The 14,557-nt window shown below is 41.8% G+C and overlaps 1 protein-coding gene across 3 annotated transcripts in view; it reads left to right on the top strand.

Annotated features, from left to right (window-relative positions):
- FBLN1 (fibulin 1) overlaps positions 1 to 14,557 on the top strand; it is a 77,941-nt gene that overhangs the window by 21,048 nt on the left and 42,336 nt on the right. For all 3 annotated transcript variants that reach the window (XM_010410209.4, XM_010410210.4, XM_010410211.4), the window contains exons 3-7: positions 1,369 to 1,498; positions 8,346 to 8,517; positions 10,907 to 10,966; positions 12,682 to 12,783; positions 14,386 to 14,523. In XM_010410209.4, the coding sequence (XP_010408511.2) occupies positions 1,369 to 1,498; positions 8,346 to 8,517; positions 10,907 to 10,966; positions 12,682 to 12,783; positions 14,386 to 14,523 (602 nt within the window). The remainder of the gene's footprint in view (positions 1 to 1,368; positions 1,499 to 8,345; positions 8,518 to 10,906; positions 10,967 to 12,681; positions 12,784 to 14,385; positions 14,524 to 14,557) is intronic.

Genomic DNA, 14,557 nt, shown 5'->3' with positions numbered 1-14,557 from the left:
CTTCTTGCTATGACTTTAGAGTCCATTTTTGAATAATTTGTTCATGACTTTATCCTAGTTTTTGTTCCTATGCATTGAAATCTCATAGCTGTTTTTGTCCAAGTGAGAACTGCACAGTCAGACCATTACTAATCATGGAACTGTAGAATCCTAGAGTGCTTTGGGTTGGAAGTGGCCCATGTACTAATAGTAATTGGAATCTTCAGGAATGTATCTTGACAACCTGGCCTCACCCACATGCACGGAGATGCATAATCTCAGCCCAGTACCCACATGTTCCCTGCTTTTTGTTGCCTGGCCTTAGAGCTGAGGGAGCCTGGGAGCTGAAAGGTCACCCTGTAGTCCTGGAGAGCAGGAAGGCCCCTCCAGAGGGGATGCATGGTAAGCCACTTATCTCAGGTTATGGTAGGAGAAGCCAGTAGTTCCACTAACCCACACCTCTTCCTGATATTACTAAAATGTTTAACAGTGGAATAGAGGATTTTTAGGAGTACAGGATATTTTTTCTGCATTTCCCAGTGTCTATTACAGAACGTAGTGGTGGAAGAGCTTTACCCACAAAACTACCCAGCAGAGCAGAGTTACCCATAAAAGCAGAGTGGAGAGAGGAGAGAGATCTTCACTGGGCTTTGTATTCGGGTGACAGTAGCACCGGACTGGAGGAGTTCAGAGCTTCCTCGTGCAGATTTTTTTCCCCACAGGAACAAGTTTCCTATTTTTTCAATGACACTGAGATAAAATAGAATTATTTAATGAGCAGTGTGACAAAACTTAGTTTCCTGCGCAATTTTATCCTGTCTCCTCTTTGCGTCTCTCTGCCCTGTAATAGTCTTCTTTCCCCTGTCTTTCTTTTCCCCTTGCTGCAATACACTCTGCTGTTTCTCACTGTGACTTCCCTTGGTATCTTCATTTCTCTTTATTATCTCCAAGTGTCCCACAGAAAAATGCTCTGATCTTCCTTCCACATGCCATACCTGTTGATTTGAGGCAGCAGGTAGACTGGGTAGACTGGGATTGTGGGCTCTTACAAGATCCAGGGCCTGACTTCTCCCTTTCCCCAGCCACCAGCTGTCACAAAACATGCCAGAATGTAGCCCTGTAGGCCTTGAGCCCTGAAGCAGGTGTGGCTGAAGTTACTCATTTGCTTAAAAAAGTTGTTAGGACAGACTGCAAGGTAGATCAGCAATGAAACTGCATTAAACATGTCACACAGACATTCTGACTACTCCCAGAGAATATCTTTACGTTGTGTTTCCACAGAAACCCCTTTCCACATAACTAGCACAAGTACTAATTGTGAAAATTTGTATCATCTGTTCATGACCCGTATGTGACATTGTTCTCCCCTTTCTTCCATGCTGTTGGCAGCATGACCCAGTTGCAGTGCTGCCGCAGCCAGCTGGAGAAGCAGTCCTGTTCCGATGGGGTTGAATTTGCCAACGTGCATGAGGAGTGTGATACTGCCAAGAACTCCACCTGTGAAGCTGAATACTTCAAGGTGAGACATCAGAGCTACTCCTGTTTGTCTTTAAGAAGTGGAATTGAGGTTATTTAGCGTTGACCCTGAAGGTCGTTAGACTTGGTTTGCTGCACGTGGACAGTTTGTCCCTGCCTGCACCTCATGTCTCTGTTAAGGTTGTTCACTTTGTCCTTCTCTTTGAGAAATGGAGCTCTGTTCAGCAAAGCAGACTGTCACATTGCATTTTAGCAGAGGCAGAGGGGAGAATGCAAAAGGGTAGAAAATTTTGAATAAGTAATTAGCCAGGAAATTACTTTTGCATGAAAAGAAGATGTCAGTGCTGTAGTGAGGGATGGGTGAGAAACTCAGACACATTTCAGACTTCAGCTTTCATTAAAGCAGCATGGCCTAAGGTCAGACTCAATGGTTTTCGATATTGGTGGTCCAAAGGGGTAGGACTGAAGTTAATCCTCTGAAGGTACTTACAATTCCATCTTGTGTAAGTGTTCTAAGTTAACGTGACTTTGATTTACAGCTGATGGAGAGATCTGTAAGCCTCTGATACCAGCATTTTATATCAGAATAAAGATGCCTGTTGTTGGCATCTGCAGTTATTCTGTGCCCTGCCCTCCACCTTTATTGCTGTCTTTGTCTCTCACTGCCTGAAAGGGAGCATAGTCATACCTTGCTTCACAATATTTTTGGAAGAAAGTTCCACCAGTAAGATCATGACCTTGACCATGATCCAGTCATGAACAGCTCTGGTCCTGTTATGGATTTCTTTCCATGGTGATTAGAACAGATGAGCGTGATTTTAATTCTTCCCACTGCTCCAAGATGCTAAATGATTCATTCAATTAAAATAAAAAATCTACTATATGGAAAATGGCAGACAATGTCTGACTGACAAGTTTCATATCCTTCAAAATGCTGTCTTGATCTGCTCCTGTCAGTGGGATGCCACTGATTCTAGAGCTGGGAAGTAATCCAGGTTCTCACTGGGAATAGGAGGAAGGTAGCACATGCTGATGAGGCTGATTCTGTTTGGTTGTCCTGAGTCTGTCTGCACTTGTGGTATTATCTTGTCCCCAGTGGACTGTGTCTCCCAGAGGGGCCATATATCACTTGTTGATGATGTCCAGGGAATGGCCTGCTCTTGGCACAGGAATTTCTGTGTGCGGCCTTTACTGCTGGGAAGCACATCCCCCTCAATCTGAATGTGGCACAAAATAATATTTCACCCTCTGTATCAATACTTCGAAGGGCTCTGAGCAGATGAAGAGGGACTGATGGTGAGGACTCTGCAGATCCAAGTGTTTGTTACCAAAGACAGGATTTTAGCAGCAGTACTATTTTAACCACATGCCATGGCACAACTCTAAACCAGAATTCAGCTGTTCAGGGAAACCCACTTACCCACCAATTGCCTGATGTTTCCTTATGTAGGCTTGTCAGCGTGAGGAGGAAGGCTTAATGATGTTTTTGTAACTGGCCAGATTTCTTTAAAGATGGCAGGTTTTGACAGTGATATCATTATTATTAAACAAAGTGGACTGGGCCTTGATCTCTGGCCCTGAGAAGAAATGGCTCAGCACAGTTGTCACGTAGCTGCTGTCCTTCCCCTGCAACACACAGTGCAGAAGGGCTGTGCTGGCCTCAGAATACTCTTCAGCCTTATCTGATGGAGTGTTGCCACTAGAGCTTGCTGATATTTAAACATTACAGATGATTGTGGGGTAATGCCCTGAGCCCACATTCTGCCCCTGTTTAATTTACTGGTATAAACATAGTCCGAGTTAATTAATCTCTGTGAGTCACATTCTGCCCTTCCATTCCCTAACAGGGATATCCTACACTTAATAACTTTTCTGAGGTAGGAGTATCTTTGAAGATAATCTCTGATCCATGGTGGACATAGGTGACTTATGATCTAATATCAGTGAAAAATTCATCATTCCGTATGTTGACTACATTTTGAATCTGATCACCTTGAGACATACAATGACTGGAAGATGTGCCTTGCTATGGTAAACAAACTTGAATCTCATTTTTCCTAACCTTGTCCATTTTTTTTAGCTTAGGTCACATAGAAAATCTTTCGGATCTTCTTTGTCTCCTTCAAGGAAGCAGAAAGAATGATTTAGTCATTCAATTAGTAGGATTAATTGCAGCACTTTGCAGCAAATGAGGCAGCTGATCTTTCCTTTGAATCCAAAACTTGGGATTGGAAAGAAGATAAAAAGACCATATTTTGAAAACATTAAAACATTTGCCTCGGCTTTTACACATAAAGGCAATAGGCATAGGAAACAATGGGCAGAATTTTCTCCTCTGGTTGTTTGGATAGTTTTTCTAGCTTTGGGAAAGAAAAAGAAAGGATGCAAAATGAATCATTAATCTATAAAACCTTCATCAAAAGAAAGCAATCAATTTCCAGACATGGTGCTGGTACAGGACATGTAGAAATTATTTTCTGGAAGTTTGTACCACAGCAGCCTTGCAGAAAGGAGTGCAGCTTCTAGAAATTTGACCACCTTTAGTGTGCTTGGACATTTCCCCAAAATTTGTCATAGGTACTTTTCAAAAGTTGAGATCCGTCCTTATCTCAAAAGTTTTGTCATGAATATTTTGGTTGTGTGTAGTAGATGAGTACATAAATTCTATTGCTTTGGACTGTTGAACATATTTTTAATTTTCGTTTAGCTCTTTAAAAGTTCTGGAAAACTCCTTGGAGTTATTAGTGAGTTTTTGGTTAGCATCTAACAGATTTCAACAAGGGAGAGACCTCTTGTGGACAGATACCAAAAGCAGTGTTAGTACAGGATTCACACCAAAACTGACAACTTAAATCCAAACATAAGTAATAAGAGCTATTGTCAAACTACTGTAAACTTTACATAATTGAGAGACCTTATTCATCTAAGGAATTTCAGGTGATTCCTAATCACACCAAAAATAAATCTTCAAATTTCTGACATGTGACTTTACTTCTTTACTCCTTTCTGTGAGAAGGCAGTCTAGGGATCATGGGTCTTCAGGTAGGACACAGCTGTCCACTGTCTATCCACACATGAGGAGCAAGACATGGCTTTGAAGCTGCATGGGTTTTTGCTAATACCAGGGGGAAAAAAGTTTGATATTAGGGTGACTTAAGAAGCAGAGGCTTACAGGCAGTGAAAGGGTATAATAACAATTTGATTGTTAGGTTGTACCATCCATGAAGGCAGTGGTGGTTCTAGCAAATAAGTAAAGGGTCATCACAACTTGCTTCCAGGCAACTGGCAGCCTTTGGAAAATGGCTGCAAACACCTCAAGAACTGAATGAATATGAAGGTTAGACTGCACTCCTGACTGAAGGATCAAAGGCTTTCAGAACAGGCCAATAGCCCAGAAAATTGGTGTGGAAAAGGAAACATTGTGATTAATTATACCAAGATAGTGCTAGTGGTAGTTCCCTGCTGCTTTGTGTCTTGGAATTCCAGACTGTGCCATGAACGTTAGTCTCCTTATCACTGCTATGCTGTTTCCTTTCTACAGTGGGAGAACTGAAAGAAAAGGTGACTTTCCAAGTTCACAGGTGAAATATGTGGAGCTGTGTCCAGGTCTACAGAGTCCTGAAAGTGCTCTTCATCAGCTTCTCCATCTTCTTTCAGTCATGAAATGCTGGCATTTAGGACTGCCAGTGTAGAAGCTGTGAGGGTCGGTAGGAAAATTCAGTAATGATAAATAACAGTTGTCATGGTTTGGCACTGGCCAAATGCCAGGCACCCACGACAGCCGCTCACCCTCCCCTGCCACAGCTGGATAGAGGAGAGAAAAATTAAATGAAGGGTTCATGAGTTGAGATAAGGACTGAGAGAAAACACTCCAAGGGCAAAACAGGCTCAGGTTAGAAGTACAAAGTGAATTTATTGCTAACAAAATCAGAGGAGGATAATGAAAAGTAATATAAGCCCTTAAAACACTTTTTCTTTCCTCAACCCATCCCTCCTTCCCACGGACAGCACAGGGAGACAGGGCATGGGGGTTTGGTCAGTTCATCACCCGAGGTTTTCTTCCACTGCTCAGGGAGAGGAGCCCTTCCCCTGTGAGACTGTGGGGTCTCTCCCACGGGACACAGTTCTCCGTGAACTTCTCCAGCATCGTTCCAGTCTCACAAGCAGTAGTCCCCCCACAACTGCTGTAACCTGTGTGAGTCCCTCCCACAGGCAAGCAGTCCTCCCAAAACTGCTGGGGCATGGGTCACTCTCCCATGGGGTGCAGTCCTCCAAGGACATGCTGCTCCAGCCTGGGAGCAGGGCCCCCTCTCTCCACCAGGTCTCCCACTGGATCACAGCCTCCTCCAGGCATCCACCAGCTCTGGCATGGGCACCTCCCCCAAGGGCTGCAGGTGGATCTCTGCATCCCCCGTGGATCCCCATGGGCTGCAGGGGCACAGCTACTTCACCATGGTCATCACCACGGCCTGCAGAGGCATCTTGGCTCCGGTGCCTGGAGCACCTCCTCCCCCTCCTTCACTGACCTTGGTGTCTCCATGTTGTTTCCCTCACATGTTCTCACCTCCTCCTCTTCTCCATCTGGAATTAAAACTGCCCCACTATCTTTGTTTTGATTTCTTCTTAAATATGTTATCACAGAGGTGTTACCACCATCTCTCATTGGCCCAGCTTTGGCCAGCAGCATGTCCATCTTCAGAGCCACCAAGGATTGACTCTGCTGGACATGGTGGAAGCTTCCAGCAGCTCCTCACAGAAGCCACCTCTACCAATACCACCACTACCAATAACTTGGCTGTGCAGAACCAACACACCAGTTAAGAAAGCACTTGACACTTTCCATCTCTGGATCATTTTGACTGTGGTATACAAACATGAATTATTCTCATTCTCCAGATGTTAAATCGAGATGCATTGTGCACAGTTAGAATAAATATAGGTTGGAACAAATGATTCAGGGCACACAATTATGTTAATTGAAGATATAGTGTCTTACAGACATTGCAAGATTTAGCAAGCTCTGTACTTGAAGTTTCACATCAGCTGGAGACAGGTTTTTCAAGTTGTGGTTCAGCCTGAAAGAAATAAGGGACATAAGGCTATTCTACACTTCAAAAAGGGCAAGATTAATGATCACTCTTAAAAAAAAAAAAGAGAAACTCTGTAACTCCCGATTTGAACATCGTGTGACAAGATAAAGAAGTAGACTGAGTATTCCAGCAGAAGCCAGTGAGGGTACCAGAATTATATGTCACAATTTGTCAAAACATCAGCCTATTCAATAACTTAAATAAGATTTGGTTATCCAAAATATGCAGGTTTAAGTCAAGTAATGAATCTTCAGCTCACTTTCCACTTTTGTCTTCTAATTTATGGTTGTGAAAATTGAAAATTAACAAAATCATCATCTGATTTAAGAACTTTGAGATGGATGCCTCAGGGAATTGCTTGATATGTTAGAATAAATATTGAGAAAAGTTGCAATCATCAAGGGTTTATTTCTAAAGTCATCCAAAAAAGCCAGAAAAGATGGAATTACCCCAGACATAATAGGATGAAACTGGAGCATCTGCCATTGGATGGAAGTAGTTGGAGAAACTAGTAAAAAAGTGGGTAGTAGGAACCATCTCACCAAACAAGAGAGGGAAAACATGTATCCTAGAGATTGGGACGGCAGAAAACAACATCCCAGGAGATGAGGTTAGGAGAGAGGAGTTCCAGCCCTACAGCGATCTGCAGCATGGAAAAGCTTCTGTCGTGTATTTAATGACATCATACAAAATGGAGTACTTACATACTTCAGGATGCTGTTATTATCTCACCTTCATGCTGCTCTAAATTTTAAAAGTGCCTTTCAGTTCAGTACAGGGAGAGAAACATGTAATTCATTACAAGGGAAAACTTAGAATATAGGCAGGGATAGACATCTCAAAATAAGGAAAAGCATTTCATAGTTGCCTTCTTTTCAGCAGGTGTGGTGCTTAAAGCACCAAAGTATAGAAATTTAGTTGAAAGTTTAGTTATTTTATATTCCATCTCTTCTGTTTAATGGTGCAGGCTATTTTTTTCAAGCAAAATAGAGTCTGGAAGACTAACAAAGCTAATAAAAAAGCTTAAATCTGTTTTCATGTGACAGTAGCAATTGGCAGACCAGTTCCAGAGAACCAAAGACTTTTGCTCCTTTCTGGCAGCAAGGAAGAAAACTGAATAAATGAGAAGCATCCTCTCAGTTTAAAATAAAGGAAGCCTCCATGGGATTAACTTGTCCTGTGCATGCTTGTGGTGTGTTCCAGGTCTGCAGTTCATCAGGTCTCAAAGACACAGATCATGTGTTACTCCTGGAAGTCACATCAGGACAGTGATGCTTTTAAGTAGTGTTTGACTATGTTTTTCAGAGCAAAATAGCTCCTCTTTATGACCTATTAACACAAACATTGGACGAGTTGTTTGTTTATTCAGGGAGGAGGTTGAATAAGCAGCTCCAGTCAGACTGAGTCCTACACTTCATTGATTGTATCCCGTTTTAATTAAACTGGACACAAATGGGAAGCAGGGGTGTGAAGAATTTCCACTTTTGGCTGGTGTTTGAATCCAGGCTGTGCAGGCAGGGAGTAATGAAATTCCATATACATGTGGGGAGTGTTGTGGTCTTCCACAGCAGCTTGCACACACCTTCACACAGACAGTGTTTCTGAGAACTGGACCCTGGCCAGATGCAGAGCTCACTGAACTCCACAGCAGGTTAAGAAATTCAAGCCCAAGTATACCAGGAGTTCTTAAAGAGTTTGCAGAAAATTTTCCGTCAGTGCCAAGATGACACGACTACTGACAGCATTGAAAAAGCTTGCATTGCTTTCACTTTGTTAATATTTTCATTTTCTTTTTAACAGATATGTTGTTACTGTTGTTTGCTGGGAAAAGCTGCCCAAGTTCACGGACAGAGTTGTGAACCCAACCCGAAGATAGGATATCAGTGTGGAATTGTCTTCAGAACTTGCTGTGGGAAAGGTCAAGAAGGCATTGATCTGTCCATCAGCGATTATGCTCCTAAAAAAGAGCCAGGTATTTTATAGCAGACTTTAAAAGAGTGAGGCACAAAATGATACAGGTACAAGAAGTGTTTGCACTTTAAATTATTTATGTTAGAATTCCTCTAATTTGACATCTCATCTGAGTAATTTAATGATGCTTGTTTTGGAGCTCATTTTTTTGGCTAGTGATAGCTGAAAGGCTGTTGTTGAAATCAAGAGGCGGAAAGAGGTCGCTTACTTTCTGGTGTCAGAACTTAAATGTAAGAGAGCTTATTTTGGCAACTAATGATCTTATCTTGGAAGGTGAATATAAGCTATTAGATTTAATGGCATTTTGCCCACTGATAAATGCTTAATTAAAATGAAAATCAACAACCAATTCTTTGAATTGTGTTAAAAAGCTAGAGGGCCTTTCCCAGCTCAGCAGAATTCAAATGTTGCCATTGTGTGAGAGGCAAATGCCCACAAACCAGGGGTGTTTGAAATGCCAGGACTGTCTGGGACAACTAAAGATCTCCAGGAGTGTGTTTCTTTCGATATTACCAAAAAAGAGAGGTATCTGGATGGCAGCAGCTCCTGACGCCCTTTTCCATACCTAGTCCACAGAGCTGAAGAGGATGAATGTGTACAGACTGACCCTTATAGACCTTCATTTTTTTGGGTTTTTTTTCCCCCTTTTTCACTTAGCAGACAGATCTGAAACTGCAGACAAGTCATACTGTGTGGTGTTGCCCCCCTCATGGGCCTCTGAGCACTGAAAACATGCAATCTCGCTGGCAGATCACAAGCGATGGGTTTTGGGAGATATCATCCTAATCAATCATTTAAACACAAGCCCCATCACAAAAGCTTGCACTGGTCTGCTTGAGCCAGCATGTTATCAGACTTGTTCCAGGTCTTTCAAGCCTGGCTTGTCTCAATGTCCCCCTTATCAGGTAACATCTGGAAATCCCCTTTCAGGCAGTTTGTCTGTGTGTGCTGTTGTCTCAGCAGGGGAATTGCCCCTGTCCATTGGCACTGGCTGAGGTGACTGGACTAGTATATTCCTTGTACTCAGACATCTCTACTAATAACAGAAATTTGCATACGCAATGTACCTGCATGACATGAGAAATATGTCATCTATGAGAACTGCGAGCGTGGCGTAGAGTATTTCTCTGCTTGCCCTTGTGGGCAAGTGACGCACACAGCAATCATTAATATGGTTATTGTGGCACACATCAGAGCCACTATGCATTGCAAAGTTGGGGCTGTGTCCACTAGCAGGGCAGGACAATGTTCTCAGTTGTGAAGGGGAGATGAGGCTCCATTTTGCAAGGCAGATTTTTGGACTAGCACCTTGTGTCTGTTGTGCCATAGCAGTGCATGAAGGGCACTCTGCTGCAGGGGTAAGGCAAGCTGGTTCTCCGAATCATATAAGTGTTGTCCACAGGTTGGACTTGATAGTCTTGGAGGTGTTTTCCAACCTAATTGATTTTGTGATCTCTGGTGCTATGTCCCCAGAGGCCTGTACAAAATCTATCCAGACTTGGACAAACTGATTTCATCAGCTCTGTGTAACTGAAATGTGCTCCTATGGCTTGAGGATTCAGTGAACCAACCCAGCCTCATGCCATTGCAGAAAACATTGCTTTCACATCTACTATGCATCCCTTGCTTGTAAGTGACTGCTAGTGGAATGGGCTCATGGACATTCACTGAAACGAGCCTAAGTTTCCTAGTAAGCAGAGTATTTTGGGATTGTGTTTTTGCACACTACCAACCCGCCTTTGCCCCTGTGTTCAAAGTGGCAGGATTGGAGGAAGACCGTTAGCTGGTTCTTTGGGGAAGCAGTGGGTTCAGGATGTGTTTGGTCCTTTTATGTCCTCATGTGGTGAGAATGGACTCTTGGGATACATGCATGTGGCAGGATTATCACAGATCAAAACTCTCCAATGTATATATTTGAAAGAATACCATAAGTATGTGCCCAAAAATTTAGGTGTGGAGTTCCTTTTGAAATGAAACCTAAAGAAGTAACTGAGGTTAATCTGATTTTCATTAAATCTCTGAGTACCCCAAGCTACTATAAAGTCAGTGGAAGCCAAGCATGCCTCAACAACATGCCTTATGAAAATGAGGTTAAGCTCTGGTTAAAAGTCTGACATCATGAACCTGCATTTGAAAATCTCAGTCCACATGTAGTCTATGATCACAGTGTGACTTTCATATTGAATCAGTCAGATGGAAAATGCCCCATGGCCATGAGCATTTGAATGTCAAATTTAAGTAAGAAATAGCTGTAAAATATGTAAATAATGCTTTTTAATTTTGTCCTGGTTTGTCCAAAACCCTCGTGTGAGTTCTATCCTAAGCATTGAGTGTTTTACAATGAGAAGAAAAGTGCTTTCTTCTCTAATTCCTATCTCTCCTCTTTTTAGTTGAAATTTCAAAGGAGGAACTAGACCAAGAAGATCCTTATCTGCATGATGGCTGCAGAGGTAAGTCAGGTGACTAGTCCTGCTAGCCAGCTCTTTCGTGATTGCTTTCAATAAAGTGAAGCCAAATTAGATCTAGAGATTAGCCAGAGTCTTTTGCTAGGATAGTTATGGGTAAAAAAAAACATTGAGGAAGAGCCTTTCCAAGGAGTAATGGGCCATTATGTGATGCCTAAATAGTTCCTAAATACAAGGGAGGCATTGTCTCTCACAGTGGAGGCCATCTTACCCAGCTGAAGCTGAGACAATACATTTAACTTCTACTTAACTTCTAGTGGGAATACCTCAGAAGTGTCATCCTTGAACCTGTGGAGTACTTTGGATTCTTCAGAATATGATGATCCTATATTAAATATGTGCATCTTTTAATCTTTTCTTGGGGTGATCAGGGTGTTTGAATATGAAATTAAACTTGTTTCTGTTTGAGATTCATCACCTGAAAAAATGGAAGACAAAAGTGGCTATTGTCCTGATTAGTCATGCTGCTCTGCCTCCTTGGAAACGTGTGTTTGGAATATTGCTCTGCTAAGTATTCTGATTTATTGCTTGCCACGTGATGTACATATCTATAAACCTAAACCAGCAGTGATTCATTCTTTTCTGCCAGCATTTTGGAACTCAGAAATGTATTTAGGATATAAACAATTTAATAGTCTTATATTCCAGTTGAAAAGTTATTTACTATTCTCCGTGTTCTACAGCTGTTACGCTCTGGAGAGAATGGGAATATCTACCAGGTCATTAGTGAACCAGAGTCAACAGTGCCTCTCCTCCTTGTCTCCAGTTGCTAATTACAAGAGATGACATAGAAATACGTGTTACATATTTTCCTAGCATTATTTCTTCATGTAATCAGTTGTTTTATTTCTCAGTTAATCAGCTGCCTGCAGGAGGTGGATTGGTATTGCGAGCTGCAAATTAGTGGTTCTGTCTACAGTGTATTTTCTGATAAACTTGGCATGCCAAAAGTACTTGTAATTTTCTGAACTTTACCAGGGGAAACTTAAATTTCCTAGACAGCGGAACTTCCAGCAATTTGTTTTGGAGAATCTTCATTTTACATGGGGAAATTCTGTTCTTCTAGCAACTCCACTACAGATTTTACTGCTAGGATGGAGCTCACAGTATTAGCAGAGATTCAGAGAGCAGAGGCTGTTGACCTCAACCACAAAACTATGGTTTCACCTAATTTTCAGTGGTGCATTAATGCCCCTGTCCTCGTCAGAAATTGTTGTACTTAAAAAACTATTTTATAAAGTACTTACAATGTATTATAGCTGCAATTGCTCACATGGATTGTGCCTATCTCAGACCTTTTGTTTAATGCCTCTCCAGCCATTCCAAAAAACAGAGATGGGTTCTGTTTATACTAAGAATATCTGCAGCCTTAAAACAAATATTTGTTGTTGGAAGTATATAACATTTTCTCTATTTTTAGAATATGAAATATTTTTAATATTAATTTCTATTGTAACAAGATCAGAAAAAGTTTTCTTAATGATGAGCCAAATTTTGTGTAAATTCTCTGTAGTATTTTCTTTCTATCAGAACAACCCTTCTTGTATTATTTTAGAGCCTTCTGTGCTTAGCCCTTTCTTTCTTCTGTATATGTGTATTAACTTCTTTTCTAAATAAATCAGGTATCCTGTTAATTAATGGTATGTTTCAGTTCCTATGAAGAGCCTCTTAATTACATGACTTTTTAACATATCCATTAGGTGGTGGTCCCTGCTCTCAGCAGTGCAGAGACACAGGATCCAGTTACGTCTGTTCCTGCTTTGTTGGTTATCAGCTTCAACCAGATGGTATCACCTGTGAAGGTAAAAGAAATAAAGCCATTGTCTCGATTATCAACATTCTTGTTTTAAAAGAGCAAGGATAGATACAAAAATACCCAGAGAGAAGAGATCAGAATATGCTTATGTCAGCTGGGGAAAGAGGTGAAGTCATAAAAAGTTGATTTGAATGGAGTGTTGAAATGAGAATTGTGGGAAGATGAAGTTAAGAAAGGGTCAGTGGAAAAGGTGGAGAATTTAGAATGGAGAAGAGGCAGAGTTTGAATTTGTTGTGAATAAAACCAAAATAAAATACCTATTCTCTCTCGTAATAGTAGATTGTAATTGATAAGGCAGATGAAATAAATAGAGTAGGATTCTTTAGCTTGTTAAGGACACAACTGACAGAATGGATGAATGTTCTGGATTCCATGAGTAGCATGGGAATTGTCAAGGAAGGATTTTTAGTTTCTCCCAGAAGAAGAACTGGTTCTTCCCCCAGAGGGTGCTGGGGCACTGAACAGGCTCCCCAGGGAATGGGCACGGCCCCAAGGCTGCCAGAGCTCCAGGAGTGTTTGGACAATGCTCTCAGGCACAGGGTGGGATTGTTGGGGTGTGTGTGCAGGGCCAGGAACTGGACTCGGTGATCCTTGTGGGTGCCTTCCAACTCAGCATATTCTACTCTGTGACATCAAATGAAGCACACTGGGATGGAGGTCCCATTTGACTTCAGGCACGTGCAATGTGACATTTGGCTCTGAGCTGGTGAGCCCAGGCTCCTTGTTGCTGAGTTATATGAGCCCTATGGCACAGTCCACCTTCCCCATCCTGCATAGTAGTTCAAGGATGACAAGTTTTCCTGATGAAGAGTGCCTTTTTCTCTCAGTGACTGAAAATGGAGTCTAAGTAGCTCAGATACAAACTTCAGAATATAAAATAAATATTGATGTTTGGTCAGATTAACATTAACCTAGTTGAACATATAAAAAGGAAGAGCTTTTACATTTAATACACATGGATGTCAGATTTTCTTATGCATTCAAATTTAAAATGAAGAAAAATCACAAAGGAAATGTCTATCAGTAGCTGTAAAGTAGAAAGTCACAGCTTGGCTCAGAGAATCCCTCAACCATATGTTGGTGGGATACAGAGCAAGGCGAGGATTTCTGAAAGTTTGCCTCATTCATACAGTCACTATAATCCAACCATGAAATCACTGACATTGGAAAAGACACTTAAGAGCATCAAGTCCAACACAAATCAAACACTGCCAACTCCACCAGCAGACCATGTCTACACATCCTAGCTGTAACAACCTTAGATGTGTCCGGAGACATCATCTACTACTAGACTCTATCAGATGATGTTGTCTCTTTGCTCTCACTCAGTTACCCTTCCTCCTCTAAAGTACAGGGAAGTCCTGGTACCAACAGGGTCCAAATGTCTTTGCTGGCTCACACCCTGGCAACAGTTGTGTAGTGGGGTGTAAGCGTGAGGCCAAATCCACATTTTTGTATTCTGATGCTCAGAGGAATACCTGGTTGGAGGTGTGCCCACAGCTAGCCTTTGACCTTGTCTCTTTCCAGGGACTTCATGCTTCTTATTTACTCTCTCTTATTTCTTTTAAAATAATTTTGCATATTGTAGATATTAATGAATGTATCACTGGGACACACAACTGTGGGATTGGACAAACCTGTGTCAATACATTAGGATCTTTCCGCTGTCAGCGGGACACAAGCTGCGGAACTGGTTATGAACTAACAGATGACAGTCGTTGCAAAGGTATGTCCTGTGCAGAGAAACTAGAATCTTTCAG

Source organism: Corvus cornix, chromosome 1A, assembly GCF_000738735.6.
Source record: "Corvus cornix cornix isolate S_Up_H32 chromosome 1A, ASM73873v5, whole genome shotgun sequence".
Classification (NCBI taxonomy): Eukaryota; Metazoa; Chordata; class Aves; order Passeriformes; family Corvidae; genus Corvus; species Corvus cornix.
This window is presented reverse-complemented; position numbering and strand designations above follow the sequence as displayed.